General features: G+C 40.3%; 2 protein-coding genes and 1 pseudogene across 2 annotated transcripts; all 3 read right to left on the minus strand.

The window, feature by feature from the left end:
• Positions 1-1,944: 1,944 nt before the first annotated feature.
• On the minus strand, positions 1,945-4,308 carry LOC136167543 (olfactory receptor 8S1-like). The gene is made up of 2 exons (XM_065935068.1): positions 3,536-4,308; positions 1,945-2,107 (listed from the first exon to the last, which is right to left on the minus strand). Exons 1-2 carry the CDS (start codon positions 4,306-4,308, stop codon positions 1,945-1,947), a joined length of 936 nt encoding a protein of 311 aa, XP_065791140.1.
• A 9,672-nt stretch (positions 4,309-13,980) lies between these two features.
• Positions 13,981-16,428, minus strand: LOC136167544 (olfactory receptor 8S1-like). The gene is made up of 2 exons (XM_065935069.1): positions 15,656-16,428; positions 13,981-14,143 (listed from the first exon to the last, which is right to left on the minus strand). Exons 1-2 carry the CDS (start codon positions 16,426-16,428, stop codon positions 13,981-13,983), a joined length of 936 nt encoding a protein of 311 aa, XP_065791141.1.
• Positions 16,429-24,152: 7,724 nt separating this feature from the next.
• Positions 24,153-25,207, minus strand: LOC136167545 (UBX domain-containing protein 2A pseudogene; annotated as a pseudogene).
• Positions 25,208-27,543: the final 2,336 nt, after the last annotated feature.

A 27,543-nucleotide genomic window follows, 5' to 3' on the forward strand; every position in this document is an offset into this window, starting at 1 on the left:
TCTATATCTATATCTATATCTATGCATTGCAATAGGTTTAATTAATATGCATCATCTCAAAAGAACTAATTGGGAAAATCCTGAGAGTTCTCTCTGATGTAGAACATTTTCACACATTGAGGTAAGGGAAAGTCTTTTTGGTCCCTACATGGTTCAGCTTGAATTTTGTTGAACTAGAACAGCCTGTCAAACTCACGGAGGTTATCTGTTTTAAGCTCCGTGATAAAGAATGTCTGTTTTGAAAATAAGGATAATAAACTCCCTTCACATGACATACACATTAACATCCTCAAAGTATGTTTCTGTTCCCAGACATTAGGGTCCTGCTGTCTCGCTCTATATGGACTATAGCTGCCTCTTTTTGGACACTTGAGGAATATACCCCTGTTATGTTTGATGTATGTTCTTTGTTCTGATAAGGTAGGTGATCATGGTAAAAATCATGCTTCAGTGGGGAAGTTTCTCAGAGTTATCTGAGAGGCTGTCGTCTCCTGGGCTATAGCCCTAAATTTGGCTCAAACAAAACTCCTCTATTCCTAAAAACAAAATCCCATTATCTCATAAAGATATCACATAAAGAAAAGAAAGAAGAAAGAGGAAAATCTTTTCTGTCTGTGATGAGAACTCTTAGGATTAACTCTCTTAACAGATTCCTTGTATATCATACAGTGGTGTTAATTATAGTTACCATGTCGTGTACATCTGTAGTACATATTTTACAGTGGAAATTTGTACCTTTTGATCACCTTCCTCCCACCCTCCACTCCTGATAACTACACGTCTGATATCTTTTTCTATGGGTTTGGCTGATCTCTAGGTTCCACATGTATGTGACATCATATTGCATTTTTCTTTCTATGTCTGACCCATTTCACTCAGCATAATGCCTTCAAGGAGCTTCCATGTTGTCACAAGTGGTAGAATTTCCTCATTTTTAAGGCTGAATAATATTCCATTGCTTTTTCCATACCTTTTATTATCCATTCATCCATTAATGAACACCTAGGTTCTTTCCATGCCTTGGGTACCGTAAATAATGCTGCTATGAACTTGGGACTTCCCCCACGGCTCAGTGATAAAGAATTTGCCTGGAATGCAGGAGGCACAGGAGACAGGGATTTAATCCCTGGGTTGTGAAGATCCCTTGGAGGAGGAAATGGCAATGCACTCCAGTATTCTTGGGTGGATAATCCCATGGACAGAGGAGCTTGGAGGGCTACAGTCCATAGGGTCAGAAAGAGTCACATGCTTGCAACAACATGGGAGCTCATAAATTTAAAAAAGATATTTATTATTTATTTACTTATTGGCTGTGCTGGGTCTTTGTTGTGGCCCCTAGGGTCAGGGAGTTGTGCAAAATTTCTCTAGCTGAGGTGGCTGTGGGTGTATTTATTTGCCCCACAGAGGCTTCTCTCACTGCTCTCCAAAGGCTTCTTGAGGGGCCTGGTTTCATGGGCTCTAGAGTGTGCAGGCTCAGTAGCTGTAGCTCGTTGACCTAGTTGCTCCTCTGTATGTGGGATCTTAGTTCCCTGACCAGGGATTGAACCTACGTCCCTTGCGTTGCAAGACAGATTCTTTACCACTGGAGCACCATAGACGTTCTTGCATATATCTTTTTGAGTTAGTGTTTTCATTTTCTTTGGCTCTATTCCGAGAAGTGGAGTTGCTGGGACATTTGGTGTTTCTATTTTTCACTTTTTGAGAATTCCTCTATATGGTTTTTGAGAAAGTTTTCTTGTGTAGTGACTGGGTCATCTGTGGATGGATGCCATCAGTTCTGTGGAGGTTCTTCCATCTCGGTTGACTAAGGGAGGGCACAAGGGTCAGAGGAACTAAGACTTCCATTTGGACAAGAATTCATGCTGAGATATCTAAGAAATGAAGCTATCTCCTCTTCCTTCTCTTGATTTTTTTTCCAGTTGTGAGGAGGCAGTAGAGCCTGGCTTAGAAGTTAAGCCTGGGCTTCCTGGCCAGCATCCGTCTTAGAGCTGCCTTCACCTCTTGGTTCTTCAGACTGTAGATAAGGGGGTTCAGTAGCGGGATCACCACACTGTACTGCACAGATAGCACTTGCTCCAGGGCTGAGCCTGAAGCTGGAGTCATGTACCTTGAAGGGAATTGCACAAAGGCATAAAATGAGCTCAGGACAATGGACACATGGCTGTAAGCAGCCAGGGTCCATCCCATCCCAGACTCTGCCAAGAGGGTCCTCTGGCTGAGTCACTATCACTGGTAGAAGCATCTACAAGTGACTGTATTATCATGAGAAGTCAGTCATTTCTGCCTTCAAATGTCTCCATACAAGAGTGATCTTATGCGGAACATTATAAGAGCTGCCCTGAGGAGAAAAAGGAAGTTGTGCAGCCTATGAAGTGTTCCAGGTTAGAACAGAACTAAAAATGATGCCATGCATTTCTATATTTCTTTATACTTTTCAAAGCGTCTTTCCTTAGTAGGTATGTAGAGAATATGAAGAATGTTTTTTCTTTTTTTTAATATATACAATTTTATGTTCCCATCTTGTCATGATTGTTCCTTACAAAACTATATGCTAGTCCAATAATGCTGTCATTTTCCCCAACATTTATGGCTCTTGGAATTACCCCAGAATGACAGCACATTATTTTTCTAATGCTCAGTGGAACAAATATTTGTCCTTTTTAGAACATCTATCAAATTTGGCTTAGAAATCAAGATCTGTAAATAAAGTGAAAGATAAAACTGTGTTTAGTATGATATGAATGCTAAATGATTATAAATCCAATAATGGTGAGACTAATTCATCCACTAGTCTAATCTGGAGACTAATCCATCTCCAGATTTATTAGTAGAGAGGACAGGCCAGTAGTGACTCTATTTCCTGGGAACCAAGCGCTCATCAACCAGAGCTGTTTATGTTTGAGAGAAACATGGTAGAAAAGAGCTTGAGGTTTTCAAGCCATTGAGACTCAGTTTATATTTTGCCTCCATTCTTAGCTTGTTCTGGCAACTTTGATAAAGCACCTGGTTACTCCTGAAACTCATTTTTTTTTAAAATCCAAAAATGAGGTTAATAACATTTATCTTGTGGTATGACACATACTAAAATTGATCTTGATTGTGCAAAGCAGTTGTTGTAAGTATCTGCCTAATCAATAGTTACAGGACAAATAGGCTTTCAATCTTTCAGTGGGAAAGAAAAATGGCATTTGTTTCAAGTATGATATATTTTATATATATTTTGTCCAACTCTGAATAAAAGCCTACTAACGTTTCTCTGATTTCCTTCTGAAACTCCAAGATCATAGGTTAATGAAATTAGGAAACCCTTTAGTCCTTGTATAAGCTTATTTTTCAGAGTTAGACAATTGAGTTCTCAGAAAGAAAATAAATTTTTAAGACTTCACACATCAGAGCCAGAACTAGAACTCAGGCTTCCCGAATTCTTGTGCAGTTCTTTTCTTACTACTTTGCAGTGCTCTGTTCTACAGATCACCATTGATTTCAAGTGAATAATATCCTACATCCACATTCCGGAGGTATAGCAATGACATACCTGAAAACGCCTGAGCCATAATAAATGAGGACCACAAGAAAATGAGATGAGCAGGTAGAGAAGATCTTGTTCTGACCTGAGGCAGAGTTGATCCCCAAGGCTGTCATGATGATATGGGTGTAGGATCCCAGGAGTAGGACAAGGGTGCCAAGGCCCAAGACCACCGCGGTTGTCAGGATGGAGGCAATGCTAATGTAGGGGTCAGAACAGGCCAACAGGAGCACTGGAGGAAACTCACAGGCAAAGCTGTGGATGAAGTTGGGGCCACAGAATCGCTGTTGAGCCAGGAGGATGGTGTTAAGTAGGCCAGTCCCCATTCCTATGATCCAGGAAGCTCCCACCAGGCCAGCACACACCTTCTTGTTCATAGTCACCACATACAGCAGTGGGTGGCACACAGCCTGGTACCGGTCATAGGCCATGACTGAAAGGAGGCAAGCTTCAGTGGCCCCAGAAAATATGACCAAGGCAATCTGGGTGAAACATTCAAAGAAGGATATAGTCTTCCACTTGGAAAGCAGGTTCTCTAGCAACTTAGGCACAATGACTGAGGAATAGAAAGCATCCAGGAAGGAAAGCTGACTGAGGAAGAAGTACATGGGGGTGTGGAGGTGGGCATCAGTCCTGATCACCAGCAGCATCAGCAGGTTCCCTGTGAGGGTCAGGAGGTAAATCACCAGGAATATTACAAATAGTACTACCCGGATGTGAGGGTTGTTGGATAGTCCTTGGAGAACAAACACAGTGACTCTGGTTGTGTTGGCAGCTTCCATGGAGCATTAGATATTCCCTTCAGAGGGACAAGAACAGAAAAGAATGCTCCAATGTGCTATGAGTCTTAGAGAATGTCTGGAGATGAGATGCTATGAATCAAGCTTCAGCAGAGGCAACCTTGCCATTTCAGACCTCATCACGTCTGCCCAGCTCAGGGCAGTAATCTATTGGCTAAGGTGGAGATGTGGGAAAGAAATAAATAGAGAATCAAACCTAGAAAGAAAGGGGAAGAGAAAAGAGTTTATACAGGCTGAAGAAGGAAATGAAGGGAATGGAAATAGACTCCAATGCCTTGAGAATTACCATTCTCCAGTTTCAAAAGGAACAGAGTTCAAACAACAGGAAGGCCGACTGGCATAGTGTGTAAGCAATAAAGATATTGACCGATCATCTGGCTGATAGTCTATGATGCATGTTTGAATGACTGGCTGAGGTATTGTGACAGCTGTTGATGGCACAGAACCTTTCTCTATCACTGTAAGTTCATGAATAAGGAACTTGGATTTCTCATTAAAGAATAATCTAGGAAAACTAGATGGTTTCTAAGTTCTTTTCAGCTTAGAAATTCTAAAGAATGGGGGATAATCTTTGGGTGTTTCTGGTACTAAATGGAAATTCTCTCCCCTTTTGTGTCAACACAAGCAGAAGCAGCACAGGAATAGCCTCATTTCACAGAAACCTGGTAGAAGGAAGCCTTCAAATGGGAGGCAAGGGTTGTATATTGCAGTGACTCCAAGGGCTTCCCATTTCAGGATGTTTGTGAATTTATAATGTCCACTGTTTGCACTGTCATCTCTGTACTTAACATGAGAGTTCATGAAGACTGTGCTATTCTATGACTTGGTACTAGAAGATTTGGATGAAGCCAAGTCAAACTTGGAGCACCTTCTGTGCATCACAGAGATGGTAAAAGAAAAAAAGAGAGACAAAAGGCCACCTAGAACATGTGGCTAAGTGGAGAACTAGAGCAAAGCAAGATATAATATTCACTTCTCTCCCCTTGAACTCAGGAGGTGTTGTGACTCAGGAGGGTGATAAATGAGAACCTGATTTCTATTTATGCCTTATACAGTCATGAATTCTCAGAATGGAGAGTTTTAAGATAAGATGGAGCTGAATGAGAATAATATTTGTCTTTACCTGGGCTCATTAGGCCAACAAGAGATGCTCTCAGTGGAGGGCACCTGATTGTCATTCTTTTCAACACTGGAGCAAAAGCCACAGATATGGCTAGGGCTTCATGAGCTTCCCTGAACTTTGTCTTTCCTTTAGAAGATGCAGAGGTGGTGCTTCTGAGCAAGGAAATATCCCTATAGTACTTCTGTCCAAGGGGAAGTTTTCTTGACTTTGCCTCTAAAATAATGACCAGTGGGACTTGATTTCAGCTCTAGACCTTGGAGAGTGTTGGTGGTCCCTGGAGAGGCCCTTAAGCAGGAGGCCTGTTCTCCAGAGCCAGCGTTCCTTCCCTGTGTTATTCTTGTTTCAGTGAGTTGCATCATCCAGGAGTTACCCTTGAGTGGCCAATAATTTCTAAAAATAAAATTATCAGAGAGTCCTAAGTTTTCTTAATTCTAAACCTTGAAATTCCTTCTCCTCTTCCCTCCCTCCTTTTTTTCTTCTCTTTTTGTTAAGTTAATACACACACACACACACACACACACATTTATTTGTTCAAATTTATTTTCGCTTGCAGTGGGTCATTGTTGTGAGTGTGTGCTTTCTCTAGATGCAGAGAGTGGGGGCTACTCCTCATTGCTGTGTGGCTTGCAGGCTCTAGAATGAATACTCAGAAGTTGTGGTGCAGGAACTGAGTTGCTCCCTGGCATTGGAATATCCTGGACTAGGGATAGAACTCATGTCCCCTTCATTGGCAGGCAGATTCCCATGCATTGCACCACCAGGGATGTCCTCTTTTGTTTTTCAAGTTTAAATAATATTTATGGTATAGAAATATAATGATAATATCTATAATAGGAGAAAAGCTATTTTAGGTGCTATAAAATTGAATAAGTATACTAAAGATATTTTCATGATAGCAAGAGAAAATACAAATTTATTATGTTATCCAAACTAATTCTTTTATTTATTGCAATTCAAAAAAATCCAATAGATTAGAAATCATAAAACTGTTTTGGGTTAGCAGATGGAAAGTAATATGTATAAAATGAATAAACAACAAGGTCTTACTGTGTAGCACAGGCAAGTATTGTCAATATACTGTCATAAACCATAATGGAAAAGAATATAAAAAAGAATATATATATGCATAGCTGAAGTTTTTTTATGTACAGCAGAAATTAACTCAATATTTTAAGTCATCTAACTTCAATTAAAAAGGAAAAAAACTTAAAATTTTTTAACTGTGATAAAAACTTTTTATTATGGAAAAATTTTGACATATATAAAATAAAAAGAATACTGTAATAATCCTTCTGCATCCATTATCCAGCTTCAACAATTATCAACTCATTGACTATTATCCATCTTTGACCACATGGACTGAAAAATGTGATCTCTATGCTATATGAACCGTCAAGCATCTAAACATGGACTTGTTCAATGGAAGAAGGGAAGGATAGGTATTGAAGAGCCATTATCAGTCTTTGCCATGGATAAGGACCTAATGATGGTTGACTGAATAAATCCCTAGGAGATCAGTTCAGTTCAGCTCAGTCACTCAGTCACGTCCAACTCTTTGTGACCTCATTGACTGCAGCATGCCAGGCCTCCCTGTCCATCACCAAGTCCCGGAGTTTACTCAAACTCATGTCCATCAAGTCGGTGATGCCATCCAGCCATCTCATCCTCTGTCATCCTCTTTGCCTCCTGCCTTCAACCATTCCCAGCAACAGAATCTTTTCAAATGAGTCAGCTCTTTGCATCCAGTGGCCAAAGTGTTGGAGTTTCAGCTTCAGCATCAGTCCTTCCAATGAATACTCAAGACTGTTTTCCTTTAGGATGGACTGGTTGGATCTCCTTGCAGTCCAAGGGACTCTCAAAGAGTCTTCTCCAACACCACAGTTCGAAAGCATCAATTCTTCGGCCCTCAACTTTCTTTATAGTCCACCTCTCACATCCATACACGACTATTGGAAAAACCAAAGCTTTGACTAGACAGACCTTTGTTGACAAAGTAATGTCTCTGCTTTTTAATATGCTGTCTAGGTTGGTCATAACTTTCCTTCCAAGGAGTAAGTGTCTTTTAATTTCATGGCTGCAGTCACCATCTGCAGTGATTTTGAGCCTCCCCAAAATAAAGTCTGTCACTGTTTCCACTGTTTCCCCATCTATTTGCCATGAAGTGATGGGACCAGATGCCATGGTCTTAAGTTTTCTGAAAGCTGAGCTTTAAGCCAACTTTTTCACTCTTCTCTTTCACTTTCATCAAGAGGCTTTTTAGTTCCTCTTCACTTTCTGCCATAAAGGTGGTTTCATCTGCATATCTGAGGTTATTGGTGTTTCTCCTGGCAATCTTGATTCCAGTTTGTACTTCATCCAGCCCAATGTTTCTCATGATGTACTCTGCATATATGTTAAATAAACAGGGTGACAATAAACAGCCTTGACGTACTCCTTTTCCTGTTTGGAACCAGTCTGTTGATCCATGTCCAGTTCTTTCTATTGCTTCCTGACCTGCACATAGATTTCTCAGGAGGCAGGTCAGATGGTCTGGTGTTCCCATCTCTTTCAGAATTTTCCACAGCTTTTTGTGATTCACACAGTCGAAGGCTTTGTTATAGTTAATAAAGCAGAAGTAGATATTTTTCTGGAATATTCTTGCTCTTTCAATGATCCAACAGATGTTGGCAATTTGATTTCTGGTTCCTCGGCCTTTTCTAAATCCAGCTTGAACATCTGGAAGTTCACGATTCACATACTGTTTAAGCCTGGCTTGGAGAATTTTGAGCATTATTTTGCTAGCGTGTGAGATGAGTGCAATTGTGTGGTAGTTTGAGCATTCTTTGGCATTGTCTTTCTTTGGGGTTGGAATGAAAACTGACCTTTTCCAGTCCTGTGGCCACTGCCAAGTTTTCCAAATTTGCTGACATATTGAGTGCAGCACTTTCACAGCATCATCTTTTAAGATTTGAAATAGTTCAACGGGAATTTCATTGCCTCTGGTAGCTTTGTTTGTAGTGATGCTTCCTAAGGCCCACTTGATTTCACATTCCAGGATGTCTGGCTCTAGGTTGGTGATCACACTATCGTGATTATCTGGGTCTTGAAGATCTTTTTTGTATAGTTCTTCAGTGTATTCTTGCCACCTCTTCTTAATATCTTCTGCTTCTGTTACGTCCATACCATTTCTGTCCTTTATTGTGCCCATATTTGCATGAAATGTCCCTAGAAGATAACAAAGAACAATACAGAAGGAACTTGGATTTTTCACTCTGGATTATCAAGTGCATGTCTGGGGTTAAGAGAAAAATAATCTTTCATTTTGTTTGATACACTTTATTTTTGGATCTTTTCTGTAATAGCTTAAGTCTTTATCGTTCTAAAACAGATATCCTAACTGACCAGTTACCTCCAACGTCCCACTACAAAAAATAAGGTTGCATTTTTTTTAGTGTCTATTATGAATAGACACTAGAAACAAGTCTACTATGTTTGAGAGGTACATTAGGTGCTCTATTAGCTACAAGGATAGGTATTGAAGAGCATATTCAAAGTTGGGATGCTCTGGATTTGACTTTCTGCTGGGCTTCTCCTGTCACCTATGTGTATGTGCTCATTCTTTAGATCAGCCAGGAACGTGTGCACATGTGAGCAGCTTCAGCCAGGAACACCCTTACTTCACACATGGTTGAAGCTGGATGTGTTCAGCTTGGCAGCTGATTGGTGTTGGTGACAGTGGTGGTTAGAGCCTGCAGTAGGGAGCTCAAGGAGAACCAGGAAACGCTGGCAGAGATTGAGTAGTAGACCAGGGCAAGCCTGTGAGGCATGGATGGTGGCCGAAGGAGGAGCACAAGCAGCCTTGTAAAATATGATGACACAGGAAGATGCTGGAACCCACCAAAAAACAACACAAACAAAAAAAAAAAAAAACCAAAAAAAAACCCTGATACCTTATATCCAAAGAGAAAGGAGAAGCTGAAATGAGTCCGTAGGAGGGGTGTAATCATGTTAAAATCAAATCCTTTCCCAGTCAGGTGGGCGACCCACAAATTGGAGAATAATAATACCAAAGAAGTTCTCACACTGTTGTGAAGGTTCTGAGCCCTACGTCAGGCTTCCCAGCCTGGTGATCTGACAGAGGGACTGAGAATCCCCGGGGAATCTGACTTTTAAGGGCAGCAGGATTTGATCACAGAACTTTCACTAGACTGGGGGAAACAGAGACTCTTGGTGGGCACGAACAAAACCCCGTGTATGCCAGGATCCAGGGGAAAAAGTAGTGACCACAAAGGAGACTGAGGCAGACCTGTCTGAATGTTTGAGGGTCTCGTGCAGAGGTGTGGGTCAACAGTGGCCTGCCTCGGGGACTGGGGCACTGGCAGCAATAGTCCTGGGAGGCATGTGTTGGCGTAAGTCCTCTTGAAGTTCTCCAACAGCCCTACTATAGAGCCTGTAGACTCTGTAGACTGGGTTGCCTCAGGACAAACAACTAACAGGGAGGGAGCACAACCCCACCCATCAGCAGACAATTAGATTAAAATTTTACTGAGCAGAGCTCTGCCTACCAGAAGAAGATTCAGCTTTCTGCACAGCCAGTCCCTCCCATCCTGGAAGCTTGCATAAGCCTTGAATTCTCATCCATCTGAAGGTGATCAGAAGAAACAAGAACTACAATCCCACAGCCTCCATGATAAAAACCACAATCCCCGAAAACTAACCAAAATGATCACATGGATCATAGTATTGTTGTGGCAAAGGGACTTGTGTAACTCAATGAAGCTATGACAAAACATGGTTCACTGGAGAAGGGAATGGCAAACCACTTCAGTATTCTCGCCTTGAGAACCTCATGAACTGTATAAAAAGGCAAAAAGATATGACACCAGAAGATGAGCCTCCTAGGTCAGAATGTGTCCAATATACCACTGGGGAAGAGTAGAGAAATAGGTCCAGAAAGAGAGCTGGGCCAAAGCAGAAATGACACACAGTTTTGCATGTGTGTGGTGGTGAAAGTAAAGTCCAATGCTATAAAGAGCAATATTGCATAGAAACCTGGAATGTTAGGTCCATGGATCAAGGTAAATTGGATATGGTCAAGCAGGATGTGGCAAGAGTGAACATCAACGTTTTAGGAAACAGTCAACTAAAATGAACAGAAATGGGTGAATTTAATTCAGATGACCATTATATCTATAACTGTGGGCAAGAATCCCCTAGAAGGAATGGAGTAGCTCTCAAGAAAAGAGTTGTCAACAAGAGAGTAGTAACAAAAGAGTCTGAAATGCGATCAGTCAGTCATTCATTCAGTCAGTTCAGTCGCTCAGTCGTGTCTGACTCTTTGCGATCCCATGAATCGCAGCACTCTAGGCCTCCCTGTCCATCACCAGCTCCCGGAGTTTACTCAAACTCATGTCCATCGAGTCCGTGATGCCATCCAGCCATCTCATCCTCTGTCATCCCATTCTCCTCCTTCCCCCCAATATCTCCCAGCATTAGGGTCTTTCCTAATGAGTCAACACTTTGCATGAAGTGGCCAAAGTATTGGAGTTTCAACTTCAGCATCAGTCCTTCCAGTGAACACCCAGGACTGATCTCCTTTAGGATGGACTGGTGGGATGCAGTACTTGGGTGCAGTCTCAAAAATGACAGAATGATCTCAGTCTGTTTCCAAGGCAAACCATTTAACATCACAGTAATCCAAGTTGATGCGCCAACACTAGTGCCAAAGAAGCTTAAGTTGAATGGTTCTATGTAGACCTACAAGACCTTCTGGAACTAACACCAAGCTCAGTCGGTAAAGCGTCTGTCTGTAATGCTGGAGACCCGGGATCGATCCCTGGGTTGGGAAGATCCCCTGGAGAAAGAAATGGCAACCCACTCCAGTACCCTTACCTGGAAAATCCCATGGACAGAGGAGCCTTGTAGGCTATAGTCCATGGGGTTGCAAGGAGTTGGACACTACTGAGTGACTTCACTTTACTTTTCATCATAGGGGATTGAAATGCACAAGTATGTAGTCAAGAGATACCCAGTATAACAGGCAAGTTTGGCCTTGGAGTACAAAGTGAAGCAGGCAAAGTTTTGCCAAGAGAACCCACTGGTCATAGAAAACAGCCTCTTCCAACAACACAAGACAACTCTACACATGGGCATCGCCAATTGGTCAATACTGAAATTAGACTTATTATAGTGTCTGCAGCTGAAGATGGAGAAGTTCTATATGGTCAGCAATAAACAAGACCTAGAGCTACCTGTGGCTGAGATCATGAACTCCTTATTGCAAAATTCAGAGTTAAATTGAAGAAAATAGGGAAAATCACTAGGGCATTCAGGTATGATCCTTATGATAATATTATCAAATCTCTTATGATAATACAGTGGAGGTGACAAATAGATTCCAGTATTGTTGTTCAATTGCTATGAAGTATCTAACTTTGTGACCCCATGGACTGCAGCATGCCAGGCCCCTCTGTTCCACTGTCTCCCGATGTTTGCTCAAATTCAAGTCCATCGAGTTGGTGATGCTATCTAACCATCTCATCCTTCACTGCCCCCTTGTCCTTTTGCTTTCAATCTTTCCCAACATCAGGGTCTTTTCCAATGAGTTGGCTCTTCACATCAGTGGCCAAAGGATTGGAGTTTCAGCTTCAGTATCAGTCCTTCCAATATTCAGGGTTGATTTCCTTTGGGATTGGCTAGTTTGATCTCCTTGCATTCCAAGGGACTCTCAGGAGTCTTCTCCAGCACCACAATAAAAGCATCAATTCTTCATTGCTCAGGTTTCTTTATGGTCCAATTATCATATCCAACTATCATATCATATGACTACTGGAAGAACCATAGCTTTAAATATATGGATCTTTGATGACAGAAATTAATGTTTCTGCTTTTTAACGTACTGTCTAGGTTTGTCATAATTTTCCTTCCAAGGAGGAAGCCACTTTTCAAAAAATTTTTTAATTGAAGGATAATTGCTTTACAGAATTTTGTGGTTTTATGTTATACATCAACAAGAATCAACCATAGGTACACCCATGGCCTCTCCCACCTGAACCTCCTTCCCATCTCCCCACCTGTCCCTTCAGCCTGTCACAGAGTCCCTGTTTGACTTCCCTAAGTCACACAGTTAATTCTTATTGGCTATCTATTTTACATATGGTATTGTAAGTTTCCATGTTATTCTCTCCATTCATCTCATCTTCTCCCTCCTCCCTTCCCCCCAAATTCTTAGGTCTGTTCTCTATGTCTATTTCTCCATTGCTATCCTGAAAACAAATTCATCAGTGCCATCTTTTTAGATTTCATGTATATATATATGTATGTATGTACATATATGTCAGTATATGATATTTATATTTCTCTTTCTGACTTACTTCACTCTGTGTAATAGGCTATAGGTTTGTCCATCTCATTAGAATGGACTCATGTGCATCATTCCTTTTTTTAGGTGAGCAGTATTCCATTGTATATATGTACCACAGCTTCTTTGTTGATGGACATCTAGGTTGGCAAGCAATTTTTAATTTCATGGTTGCAGTCATTGTCTGCAGTGATTTTGGAGCCCAGTAAAATTAAACCGTCACTGCTTCCACTTTTTCCCCTATCTGTTTGCCATGAAGTGAAGGGATAAATGATCTTAATCTTTTGAGTGTTGAGTTTTAAGGCAATATTTTCACTCTCCTCTTTTACTCCATCAAGAAACTGTTTTTAGTTCCTCTTCATTTTCTGCCATTAGCGTAAGTGTCTTTTAATTTCATGGTTGCAATCACCATCTGCAGTGATTTTGGAGCCCCCAAAAATGTATCATACAGTGATGTTAATTAGTCATTATGGTATACATTACATCCCTAGTACTTACCTTACACTGAAAATTTTTACCTTTTTATCACCTTTACCTCCAATTCCCTTTCTTAATATTCTCCACTCCTGACAACTACATGTTTGTTTTTTATGAGTGTGGTTTTTCCCTAGGTTCTTCACGTGAGATCATATAGTGTTTGTTTGTGTTTCTTTGACTTATCTCACTGAGTATAATGCCTTCAGTGTCCATCCATGTTGTCACAAATGGTAGAATTTCCTCATTTTTATGGCTGGATAATATTCAGTTGCTTTTCCATGCCTTCTTTATCCATTCACCCATTAAGAAAATCTAGATTCTTTTCCATATGTTGACTATTGTATATAAAGCTGCTATGACATAGGTGTGTAGATATCTTTTTAAGTTAGTATTTTCATATCCTTTGAACATGTTTCCAGAAGTGGAATTGCTGGGACATAGGGTGGTTCTATTTTTAGTGTTTTGAGAATTCCTCTGTATGGGTTTTGAGAAGATTTTCCTGTGTGGTGACTGGGTCATCTGTGGAGGAGTGCCATCAGTTCTGTGGAGGTTTCCCCATTTTGCTTGACCAGATGAGGGCACAGGGGTCAGAGGAACTAAGACGTCTGTTGTGGAGAAGAATTCATGCTGAGATAGCTTAAAAGTGAAGCTCTTTATATCTCCTCTTCCTTCTCTTGACTTTTTCTTCGATTATGAGGAGGCAGTAGAGGCTGGCTTAGAAGCTAAGCCTGGGCTTCCTGGTCAGCATCCTCCTAAGAGCTGCCTTCACCTCCTGGTTCTTCAGACTGTAGATAAGGGGGTTCAGTAGTGGGGTCACCACACTGTACTGCATGGATAGCACTTGCTCCAGGGCTGAGCCGGAAGCTGGAGTCATGTACCTTGAAGGGAATTGCACAAAGGAATAAATCGAGCTCAGGACAGTGGCCACAATGCCATTGCCAGCCACAATCCATCCCATCCCAGACTGGCCAAGAGGGTCCTCAGAGCTGAGTCAACTATCATTGGTAGAAGCGTCTAGAAATGGCTGTATTATTAGTGAGAAGTCAGTTATTTTTGCCTTCAAATGCTTCCATACATGAGTGATATTATGCAAAATGTTAGAGGAGTTTCCAAAGAAAAAGGAAGTTCTTCAGCATATCAAATGGTACAGGTTAGACTAGAACTAAAGAAAATGTCAGGTATTTCTATAGCACTTCACAGTTTTCAAAGTGACTTTCCTTAATAGTTATGATGATAATAAGAGGATTTTTTTCCTCTTCTTTTCCCTATATATGCATGTTCCAATCTTGTGATGATTGTTCCTTACAAAACTAAATGCTAGTCCAATAATGATATCATTTTTCTAACATTTATGACTCTGAGAAATACCCCTGAATCACAGCACATTATTATTCTAATGCTTAGTGGAACAATCATTTGTCCTTTTAAGCACGTTTGTCTTTGGCTTAGAAAATAATCCAAGCTATGTAAATAAAATGAAAGATAAATATGTGTTAAGCATGAGATATGAATTCAAAATAGTAATATTAAAATTTTTAGTGTACTTAAGTGTCACAAGGAGTATTTCCCAAAGAAGCACTAAATTTTTTTTTTTTTTGGAATTGTGCAATTTTCATTGGAATGGTCCTTGTGGGTTTTGCATGCTGAGTTAAAAATATACTCATTTTTTTCTCATTTTTTATCTTTTAGTTTATTCCTCCAAACATTTCTGTGATGTGGGTGGGAGTAATTTTATTACACCTTTATGGCAAATGAGGAAACTGAGACAAAGATAGCTGGAGAGATTTGCTCTCAGGCTCAAGTGAACTCTTCTAGATCATTCCTTATTCTTTCCCACTCCTGAGTTCCCTCCAAGTAACAACCAGATGAGGAAAGTATAGAGTGACTTGTGCAAATCCATCTCCAGTTCACTTGGAGAGAGCACAGGCCATTCGTTACTTTGTTTCCTAGGATTTTTAAGGATTCATCAGCTACAGCTGTTTATGCTTGAGAGAAACTTGGTAGAAAAGGGGTTGAGGTTTCAAGTCGGTGAGACTTGGTTTATATTTTGATTTGATTCCTAGCTTGTTCTGGCAACTTTGATAAAGTACCAGGTTACTTCTGAAACTCAGGTTTCTAATTGGAAAATGAGGTTAATAGTATTTCTTTTGTGATGTAATACATATTAAATTTGAGCTTAGATGTGTAAAAACTCAACTCTCAGAAAGAAAATGGATGTTTTATAATTCACACATCTAGTCCACAAAGGAGCCATAAATAGGACCCAGGACTTCTGAATTCCAGTACAATCCTTTTCCTGATACTTTGCAATGTTTTTTTCTGTAGTTCAAGGTTACCTTAGAGTGAGAAATATCCTGCATTTACATTCCCGAGGTATAACAATGACATACCTGAAAATTCCTGAACCGTAAAAGATGGTGACCACAAGAAAATGAGATGAGCAGGTAGAGAAGATCTTCTTCTGACCTGAGGCAGAGTCGATCCCCAAGGCTGTCATGATGATATGAGTGTAAGAAACCAAAAGTAGGACAAAGGCGCCAAGGCCAAGGACCACTATGCTGGTCAGGATGGAGGCAACGCTCACGTAGGGGTCAGAACAGGCCAACAGGAGCACTGGAGGAAACTCGCAGGCAAAATTGCGGATGAGGTTGGGGCCACAGAAATCCTGCTGAGCCAGGAGAATGGTGTTAAGTAGGCCAGTCCCCATTCCTATGGCCCAGGAGGCTCCCACCAGGCCAATACATATCTTCTTGTTCATGGTCACCACATACAGCAGCGGGTGGCACACAGCCTGGTACCGGTCATAGGCCATGACTGAAAGGAGGCAAGCTTCAGTGGCCCCAGAAAATACAACCAAGGAGATCTGGGTGAAACACTCAAGCAGGGATATAGTCTTCTGCTTGGAAAGCAGGTTCTCTAGCAACTTAGGCACAATGACTGAGGAATAGAAAGCATCCAGGAAGGAAAGCTGACTGAGGAAGAAGTACATGGGAGTGTGGAGGTGGGCATCAGTCCTGATCACCAGCAGCATCAGCAGGTTCACTGTGAGGATGAGAAGGTAAATCACCAGGAATATTACAAATAGTACTATCTGGATGTGAGGGTTGTTGGATAGTCCTTGGAGAACAAACACAGTGACTCTGGTTTTGTTGCCAACTTCCATGGATCATTAGAGAGTCCCTTCAGAGGGACAAGAACAGAAAAGAATGTTCCAGTGTGCTATGAGTCTCAGAGCATGGCTGGGAATGAGGTGTTATGAATAAAGCTTTAGGACTGACCAAGGACAGTTCATGTAGCAGGGGCAGCCTAGCCATGTCAGATCTCATCAACCCTGCCCAACTCAGGGCAATAATCTGTTGGATAAGGTGGAGAAGGTGAGAAGGAAGAGTGTAGAGAATCAAACCTAGAAAGGAAGGAGAAGAGAAAAGACATTATTCAGACTGAAGAAGGAAACGAAAGGAGTGGAAATAGTCTCCCGGGCACTGAGAACTGCTGTTCTCCAGTTGTTATGAAAGCAACAGAGTTCAAACCACAGGAAGCCTCACAGGCATAGTGAGTAAGCAATAAAGATATTGACCAACCATCTGGCTGATAGTGCATGATGCACGTTGAATGATTAATACAAGTATTGTGAGAGTTGATGATAGCACAGAACGTTTCTCTGTCACTGTAAGTTCATGAATAAGTCACTTGCACTTCTTATTTAAAAAAAAAAAACTTGGAAAACTTTAGATTGTTTCTAAAGTCCATACCACCTTAGAAATTCTGAAGACTGCAGATGAACTTCCCTAATGGGCCAATGGCTGAGACACTGCACTCCCAATGCAGGCAGCCAAGGTTCAAACCTTGGTCAGGTAACTAGATTCTACATGCCTCAACTAAGTGTTCTCATACCACAACTAAAAATCCCCCATACCACAAAACAAAGATTGAAAACCTTGAGTGCCACAACTAAGACCCAGGACAGCCAAATAAATAAATAAAAATAAACATATTTAAACAAAACAGATTGAAGACAATCTTCCTTGGATATCTCTGGTACTAAATGGAAATTTCTCCCCTTCTGTGTCAACCCATACAGAAGTGGCACAGTCATAGTCTGGTTTCATGGGAGCCAGGCACGAGGAAACCTTCAACTTGGAGGTGAGGGCTGTGCACATCAGTTATTCCAACAGGTTCCCATTTCAGAATTTCCATGAATTTATAATGGTCACTGTTCACACTGTAATTTCAGGACTTAATGCTAGAGTTTATGAAAGCAATGAATTCTCTGAGTTGGTACCAGAGGATATGGATAAAGTCAAGTCAAATTTGGACCACCTCTGTGCATCACAGATACAGTAGTGTGATAGTAAAAAAAAGAGCAGAGAAAAAAGACTCCCTAGAATACCTGGTAAGATGGACAGTGAGAGGGATTTGTCTAGACCACAGGAACACCAAGTGATGGCCTCTCTCCTCTTGAAGGCTAACCAAGAGGATGATGAATGAGGATCCAGTTCCTATTTGTAGCTTGTACACTCACAAGTTCCCAGATTGGATAGTTTTAGGAGAAGATGTAGCTGAATGAGAAGGATATTTTTCTTCCTCTGGGTTCCTTAGGTCAACAAGAAAATGTTCTCAGTGGAGGATACCTGAATGGCATTCTTTTTAACATTGGAGCAAAGCCACGAATATAAGTAAGGCTTCATGCGGTTCCTTCAACTTTCCCTTAGAAGATGCATAGGTGGGGCTTCTGAGCAAGGAAATATTCCTATAGTCCTTCTGTCCAATGGGATGACTTCTGACTCTGCCTCCAGAATAACAATGGCTAGAGGGACTTTATCTCAGTTTTAGACCTTGGAGAGTGTCTAAAGAGTCCCTGGAGAGGCCCTTAGGATGGAGGCTTGCTCTGATCTGAATGAGTTCTCCAGGGCCAGCTATTTCTTCCCTGTATTAGTCTTGTTTCAGAGAGTTGCATCACCTAAGAGGTACCCTTGGGTGGCCAATAATTTTTAAAGAAAAAATATAATAGAGTTCTAAGGTTTCTTATTTCAAAGCTTGGAATTCCTACCCTTCTTCCCTCCCTCCTTCCATTCTGTCTCATTTTGTTACACGGTTATAAAAATAAAATGAAGAAATATTTAAGGTGAAAAAAGATATTGAAGCTATTTTATACACTTCTATATAACCAAGAGATCACTGAAGAAATTTACAAAGAAATAAAAAAATACCTAGAAGCAAATGACAATAAAAACATGATAACACAAAACCTCTGGGATGCAGCAAAACACTTCTAAGAGAGAAGTTGATAGCAACACAATCCTACCTCTAGAAATGAGAAATACATCATATAAGCATCCTAACCTCTCATCTACAGCATCTAGAAAAAGAAGAATGAACCCCCCCCCCCCACAGTTAGTAGAAGTAAAGAAATCATAAAAACCAGAGCAGAAATAAATGAAATAGAAATAAAGAAAAAGAAAACAAAGATCAATAAGACTAAAAGCTAGTTCTTTGAGAAGATAAACAAAATTGATAAACCATTAGCCAAACTCATAAAGAAAAAAAGGGAGAGGACTCAAATCAATAAAATTAGGAATGAAAACGGAGAAGTTATAGCAGACAATGCAGAAATACAAAAGATCCTCAGAGCAACCAGCAACTATATGCTAATTAAATGGACAACCTTAAAGAAACAGACAGATGCTTAGAAAAGTACAACCTTCCGAAATGAGCCAGGAAGAAACAGAAAATATGAGCAGACCAGTCACAAGCACTGAAATGGAAACTATGAAAAAAATCTTCCAACAAACAAAAGCTCAGGGTCAGAAGCTTTCATAGGTGAATTCTATCAAAAGTTTAGAGAAAAGTTAACACCTATCCTTCTTAAACTCTTTCATTAAATTACAAAGGGAATAACACTCCGAAACTCATTCTACGAGGCCACCATCACCCCGATATCATAACCAGACAAAGATACCACAAAAAAAGAATTACAGGCCTGTATCACTGATGAACTGGATATGGAACCAAGGACTGGTTCAAAATGGGAAAGGAGTATGCCAAGGCTATTTTATGGTCAGCCTGCTTATTTAACTTGTATGCAGAGTACATCATGCTAAATGCCGGGCTGGGTGAAGCAGAAACTGGAATCAAGATTGCTGGGAGAAATATCAAAAACCTCAGATATGCAGATGACACCACCCTAATGGCAGAAAGCAAAGAGAAACTAAAGAGCCTCTTGATGAAGTTGAAAGAGGAGAATGAAAAAGCTGGCTTAAAATTCAACATTCAGAAAATGAAAATCATGGCATCCGGTCCCATTGATTCATGGCAAATAGATGGGGAAACAATGGAAAGTGACAGACTTTATTTTCTTGGGCTCCAAAATCACTTCAGATGGTGACTGCAGTCATGAAATTAAAAGACACTTGTTCCTTGGAAAAAAACTATGACAAATCTAAACAGTGTATTAAAAAGCAGAGACATCACTTTGCCAACAAAGGTCTTTCTAAAAAGAGCAATGGTTTTTCAAGTAGTCATGTAGAGATCTGAGAGTTGGACCATAAAGAATGTTGAGGGCCAATGAATTGATGCTTTTGAACTGTGGTGTTGGAGAAGATTCTTGAGAGTCTCTTGGACTGCAAGGAGATCAAACCAGTCAATCCTAAAGGAAATCAGTCCTAAATATTCATTGGAAGGACCGATGTTGAAGCTGAAACTCTGATCCTTTGGCCACCTGATGGGAAGAGCAGACTCATTGGAAAAGACCCTGATGCTGAGAAAGATTGAAAGCAGGAGAAGAAGGGTGAAACAGAGGACGAGGTGGGTGGATGGTATCACTGACTCAATGGACATGAATTTGAGCAAACTCCGGGAGATATTGAAAGACAGGCGTGCTGCAGTTCATGGGGTCGCAGAGTTGGACACGACCTAGCAACTGAACAACAACAATCACTGATGAACACAGATGCAAAAATTCTTAACAAAATACTAGTAAACTGAATCCATCAACACATTCAAAGGATCATATACCATAATCAAGTGGGGTTTATGCCAGGGATGCAAGAATTCTTCAAAATATGCAAATTAATCAGTGATATACCATATTAACAAACTGAAAGATAAAAATCATATAACCTCAATAATTGCAGAAAAATCTTTAGAAAAAGTCCAACACCTATTTATGGTTGCTTCTGCTTTTAAGGCTGAATTATATTATTTTGTGTATATGCCACATTTAGTTTATCCATTTGTTCTTGTGTTCTGCTATGAATATAAGTGTACCTATATCTTTTCTAGTCCCTGCTTTCAGTCCTTTGAGTATATACCTTACATGGAATTGATTGATCATACTTTAATTCTATGTTTAAGTTTTTCAAGATTGGCCATACTATTTTCCACAGTGGCCGAATCATCTTACTTTATTCCTCGTATGGTCAATAATACGGTTGTTTATGGATGTATTCATTTTGTTTATCCCTTTATCCATTGATGGACATTTGCCTTGTTTCTACCTATTGGCTATCGTGAACAGTGCTGTTATCAATATATCTGTACATCTGTTATCATTTCTTTGGGGGTATATATCTAGGAGTGTAGTAGTTGAACCTTATGTTAATTGTATATTTATAGTCTTAACCTAGGCTGCATCTTTTCCATTTTTTCAAATAATGTTTAAAGCTTCTAATTTCTGCACACTGTTGCCAACCTATGTTATTTTTAGATTTCTTGATTTTAACCATTATAGAGTATGTGAAGGAATTGTTGCATTGCTATTTTAATTTGCATTTCCATCATGACTAATGTTGTTTGACATGTCTTCATCTACTTGTTGACTATTTATGTCTTGTGTGGTGAATGGTCAATTGAAGTCATTTACTCATTTTTAAACTTAGATTGTTTGTCTTTATGTTGACAAATTGCAAAAGTTCTTGATATACTCTGGATAATGATACATCAGATAAATAATGTGCAAATACTTTCTTAAATACCGTGGGCTATATTTTCACTTTCTGATTTGTAACTTTTGATGCAAAAAGGTTTTTAATTTTGAGGAAATCCATTTTATCTATTTTTTCTTTCATTGCTTGTGCTTTGCTCTCAAGTCTAAGAAATCACCACTAAATTCAGGATTTATCTCAATGTTTTATTGGAGCATTTATAGAGTCACCCTTTGGTATCTGTGGAGCATTGGTTCAAAGACATCCAGGCACATCAAAATCCATGTGTGCTGAAGTCTCTTATGTAAAATGGTATAGTATTTCCATATAACACAGGCACATCTTCCTATTTGCTTTAAATAATTTCTAGATTACTTATGTCAGCTAATATAATGTAAATGCTATATAAATATTGTAATTACAATGTAAATACTATGTAAATATTTGCTGGTATAGGGCAAATTCTAGTTTTACTTTTTGAAACATTATAATTTCTTTTTCCTAATATTTTCAATCTGGAGTTGGTTGAGTCCATGGATGTGGAACCTGTGGATATGGCATGTTGGTTATAATTTTACTTATTAACGTTCAAGCTTTTTAAGTATTTTGAGTTATTTATGTATACGGTAGGAAGAAAGGGTTCAATTTCATGTGGATAGCAAATTGCCCAGCACTATATGTTAGAAACACCATTTTCCTACAAGTTAATATTGTTAACTGTTGTCTAAAATCAGTTCACCATAGAGAGTGGGTTCATTTCTGGGATCTCCAACCCATTTCATTCATCTATATGTATGTCTTTATGCCTCATAGTCTCATAGTGTTTTATTTGCTATTGCTTTGTACTAACACATAAAAATGGGAAGTGTAAAAAAAAAAAAAAAATGGGAAGTGTGAGCCTCCAGGTTTGATTTTCTTTTTGAGATTACCTACTCCTGTGACAATCCTCTTTTTTGGTGTCAAGCACACCTCTCGCTTCATTGTCTTGGATTCCACATCAACTGTGGGACTTGATAACACTGAGCAAGAGGCTGTTAGAAATTTTCATCATCACTAAATTCACAGATAGCTTACTGAAGTTCACGGGGAGATATTCTGAGCTCTTTGGGGATCTTGACGTCTAATGCTCTGGCGTTTTCAGAGTAATTCAGTTGATGAAGATGGTAATTACTCTGGTGATGCCTGAGAAAAGCGAAGGGGGTCCTTACCTAGGGGGACGCATTATTGTATTGGATTTCTCATATAGAAAGACAACAAGCACAAATCTCTAGTTCCGAGAAGGACCAGGGAACAGAGACACTCATTACCTTTCTGGGTAATACTGAGCTCTCTCAACCCTCCCCGCCCTGTAACTCCTGCCAGAATTTCTGGATGATGACCTTACTGATGACATTATGTGTGTCAAGAAGGTTCTGGATAAAGTAGACATTAACTCCTGGAGAGTCCCTGTTCTATTTTCTCCTTTACCTTCCTCTCCTTCTTCTGAGCTCTTTAGTTCTATTACCATAGCCCTTTTTCTTTATATCCTGGTATTTTAAGCTAGAATGTAGTCTTCTAAACAGAAATCATCAAGCAGACTCAGGTTTCCAATTTTCAAGCCTCACTTACTCCACTTTTGTTTAACAATTTTCCTAACAACGATTCCCTAATAGAGGGCTGAAACCCAGGATTTCCTTTAACAAGTCTTGCACATTTAATTTGACTTGTTTAGACCTAAACCCTAAGGCAAGCTCTTTTTACCACGGCCCTACTATCTTCTCGGAGTTTAAAAAAAAAAAAAAAAAAATGGAGGTGGCTCAGTGTCTGTTGCAAGCTGGCCAGGAAAATCTTTTTGGTTTTAATTTTCACCCTCACTCTTCCACCTCAGCTTTCCTGGGGACAAAGGTAAATGGAAGTCAAGCTAAGAAACTGTCAGTCAACCTGCCTTGTCTCCTTTTTGATCAGGTTGGCCCATAAAGCATCCTGTTCTGAGAAGCTGTATCAGCAGCTCTATGAGAAGCTGTGAACACCTGCTGTCTTTGCTGCTTCTGCCCTCTTTCTGTTCCTGGAACTCCTCTTCCCTGTGGCTACCTTATTTTGCTTCTTTGTACTTTCTTGAAGCTAATTTGTGTCTGAGCCATGGGCCTTGTAGGGACACCATTGGACATGCAGGGACTATTCTCCAGGGATACGTTACTGGTGCTCTGACTTTTGATCCTTGCTCAGTGCCCACAACGGCACAGGAATGAATTTAAGCTTGTTCTGAAATGTTGGTGGGATTTTCACAGGTTGAGCTGTGGAGTGGGGAAAGGACAGGAAGCGCAGGGACTCCACGAATCTGAAATGGGTAACTTGAAGGGGGCTGAGGTATTTCCTTACTCTGAGATAAGAACATACACTTCAGAAATTGCTGTGAGAGGAAATCTTTCTAGAAACAATAGGTATACCACATCTCTTTATCCACTCCTCTGTTGATGGACATTTTGGTTGCTTCCATGCTGTTGCAGTAAGCATTTGGGTGCATGTGTCTTTTTGAATTATGGTTTTCTCTGGGTAATGCCCAGTAGTGAGATTGTTGGGTCAGGTGGTAGTTCTATTTTTAGTTTTTCATTTATTTTTAATTTTAAAATTTTTTTATTTTTAGTTTTTTTAAACAATTTACTAATTAATTTTAAATGACCCTTTTAACATTTTTTTTATACTAAGCTACACAATTTTATTCTTAAATGAAAGTACATCCCAGAGTATGTAAATTGGGAACACTTCTGAGGTTTACGTAAAGTTGTGGTAAAAGCAGACCCTTTCAGCCTTATGATTGTATCTCACATATAAGAAAATTACATTGATGCTTTTAACCTGTCATGTACAATTTTTTAATGTATTGCTATTTAAAAAATCTGAGACAGTTAACATTTAAACACATCATTGCTATTTGGGAATGATATTTGAATGAAAGATGCTATGCACATATTTCCTACTTTATACCATATTAAGATTTTAGATGCTATAGTTACTGAATATATCTTATGTTGAATAAATGGTATTTGAAAATAAGTATATCTTTCTTTCTGAGTAGCCTTCTGGAAAGAGTTCACTGAATATAGTTTCCAGTAATAGTTTACTTTCCTAACTTGTACTTATTTTAAAATCTCATCAGCAGGGAATTAAACAGTGCAAAACCCAGCAAGTCTGACTTTCCCTTGTTTTGATTTGCATGTCCACTTATGACCATCATTTTTGGGGAAACTTTCCATTTAGTGTATCAAAAATCAATGCTATGAAAGTTCTTTAAAAGGTTCAGCGGTTTTTTTGAGTCTCTGAATGATTACAGCATTCTGTAAATCAGCTTCTTCCAGTGTGAGTGTTTCATCTAGCAATTTGAGGAAAGGAAGAGCAGTTGCCAGGGAAAAGGGAGAACTCCTCTGAGATCCCTGGTATTTTTCGATGAAGTCTTTGATGTGGCTTATCCTATGAGAAATGTTAAATTTCTGGACAATCCTTTTCCCATTGGCTAACCAGATCTGTATATTAGTGATGGGTTCCAGATTGTTTAGTGGGACAGTAGACAACTTATTTTTATTCTCAACTTCAATATTCTTTGCTTTAGAAACAATTTTTTGTGTAGCACTTCCCAGTCTGTGACCTTGTCCTGAGAAGGGCTGGAACACAGGCTTTGTTGACATACATACTTCATTTTTCTTATCTTCAACTTTAACATCCACCTCCTCTTTATCAAAAACTCCCTGTAATTCTAAAGGTAATTCCCTTGGAAAGTAAAGAAAGGAAGCCTTTTTTGATGGAGTTCAGAAACTGTTGACTTGCACCATCAGAATAGCTTCTGAAATCATCATTGACAGTGAATCCATTTTTCCATAATTTTATACTTACATCTACCTGTTTCTTTTGTTCAGTGGGAGACAAACATTTGGCACCAACCTTCTGAGCTTCCTCAAAAAGGCTGTCAACAAAATATTCACAATTTGTTTGTTGACTATCACTAAGAGGTTGGTGGTCAGATCCTGTTTCACAAACCCATTCTTTCTTTTTTTTTTTTTCTTCTTTTTTATTTTTCAGTGGGTTTTGTCATACATTGACATGAATCAGCCATAGAGTTACACGTATTCCCCATCCCGATCCCCCCTCCCACCTCCCTCTCCACCCGATTCCTCTGGGTCTTCCCAGCCCACCAGGCCCGAGCACCTAACTCATGCATCCCACCTGGGCTGGTGATCTGTTTCACCATAGATAATATACATGCTGTTCTTTTGAAACATCCCACCCTCACCTTCTCCCACAGAGTTCAAAATTCTGTTCTGTACTTCTGTGTCTCTTTTTCTGTTTTGCATATAGGGTTATCGCTACCATCTTTCTAAATTCCATATATATGTGTTAGTATGCTGTAATGTTCTTTATCTTTCTGGCTTACTTCATTCTGTATAATGGGCTCCAGTTTCATCCATCTCATTAGAACTGATTCAAATGAATTCTTTTTAATGGCTAAGTAATATTCCATGGTGTATATGTACCATAGCTTCCTTATCCATTCATCTGCTGATGGGCATCTAGGTTGCTTCCATGTCCTGGCTATTATAAAGAGTGCTGCGATGAACATTGGGGTGCACGTGTCTCTTTCAGATCTGGATTCCTCAGTGTGTATGCCCAGAAGTGGTATTGCTGGGTCATATGGCAGTTCTATTTCCAGTTTTTTAAGAAATCTCCACACTCTTTTCCATAGTGGCTGTACTAGTTTGCATTCCCACCAACAGTGTAAGAGGGTTCCCTTTTCTCCACACCCTCTCCAGCATTTATTGCTTGTAGACTTTTGATAGCAGCCATCCTGACTGGTGTGTAATGGTACCTCATTGTGGTTTTGATTTGCATTTCTCTGATAATGAGTGATGTTGAGCATCTTTTCATGTGCTTGTTAGCCATCTGTATGTCTTCTTTGGAGAAATGTCTGTTTAGTTCTTTGGCCCATTTTTTGATTGGGTCATCTATTTTTCTGGAATTGAGCTTCAGGAGTTGCTTGTATATTTTTGAGATTAATCCTTTGTCTGTTTCTTCATTTGCTATTATTTTCTCCCAATCTGAGGGCTGTCTTTTCACCTTACTTATAGTTTCCTTTGTTGTGCAAAAGCTTTTAATTTTCATTAGGTCCCATTTGTTTATTTTTGCTTTTATTTCCAATATTCTGGGAGGTGGGTCACAGAAGATCTTGCTGTGATTTATGTCGGAGAGTGTTTTGCCTATGTTCTCCTCTAGGAGTTTTATAGTTTCTGGTCTTACATTTAGATCTTTAATCCATTTTGAGTTTATTTTTGTGTATGGTGTTAGAAAGTGTTCTAGTTTCATTCTTTTACAAGAGGTTGACCAGTTTTCCCAGCACCACTTGTTAAAGAGGTTGTCTTTTTCCCATTGTATATCCTTTATACTTTCAAGATTATCTACTTCTTTCATTCTCTTTTGTTTTACTAAGAAAGCGCCATCCCACACAGAGATGCTCCGTATTTCTGCGCTGCGCGTCTGCATTTTGAGAACACAGAACTCGAAGCGCCGGCAGAGCAAGAAAACCACCGGGGCGCGTGCCCGGAGTCGGCGGCCCTGGAGCCGCGCCTCGCCTGCGCGGGCCCCGAGTCCGCCTTGCCCGCCGCCCCACTGCGCCCTTTGGGGGTCGCGGACCGGAGCTCCGACACGGAGACAAAGTCGGGACGAGGCGGCTCCGCCAGAGCCATCCAACTCATCAACCGGGCCCCGCCCGGCGGCCGGCCCGGCCCCTCACCCAGCCGAGCGCGGCGCGGCCCCGGGAAACTCACCTCCGGGCGCGGCCGCTGGAGGGGGCCGCGCCGCGCCGTCGCCTCGCGGCCTCAGTCTCAACCCGCTCAGGGGCCGCGGGCGCCGCCGCCGCCGGGCTGGAGCCCCTCAGACGAGGGGCACCGCCGCCCCCAGGCCCAATCGAGCTGGGCGGCCGGGCCGCCGGAACCGGGCGCGCCTCCCCCCATTTTAACATTTAATACCACTGAATCAATGTAGAGATTGTACCTTATGTCCAGATCAAACTCTCTAAAAGGCAGTCATGTGGATATTTGGAAACAATAAGAAATGTTGGTATAGATAACCAAATACGGCTACCTCAGTCTGAGAGAAAAGTATGTGAAGCAAAGGTTATCAATAGTTCATCAACATCACTAAAACACCGAATAGCAGAAATCTGTGTTTCACTCTATGGAATGTGAGGATAGTTTGTGTGAGCATTTCGTGCTCATCTGGTTGGCCAGGCTTCCATTTCTCTCCCAGTAATCCATGACTCATTTGAAGAAAACAATCTCAGAGAGTGTGTGTGTGCTAAGTCACTTCAGCTGTGTCTGACTCTTTGTGAC

This window comes from Muntiacus reevesi, chromosome 4, assembly GCF_963930625.1.
Source record: "Muntiacus reevesi chromosome 4, mMunRee1.1, whole genome shotgun sequence".
NCBI lineage: Eukaryota > Metazoa > Chordata > Mammalia > Artiodactyla > Cervidae > Muntiacus > Muntiacus reevesi.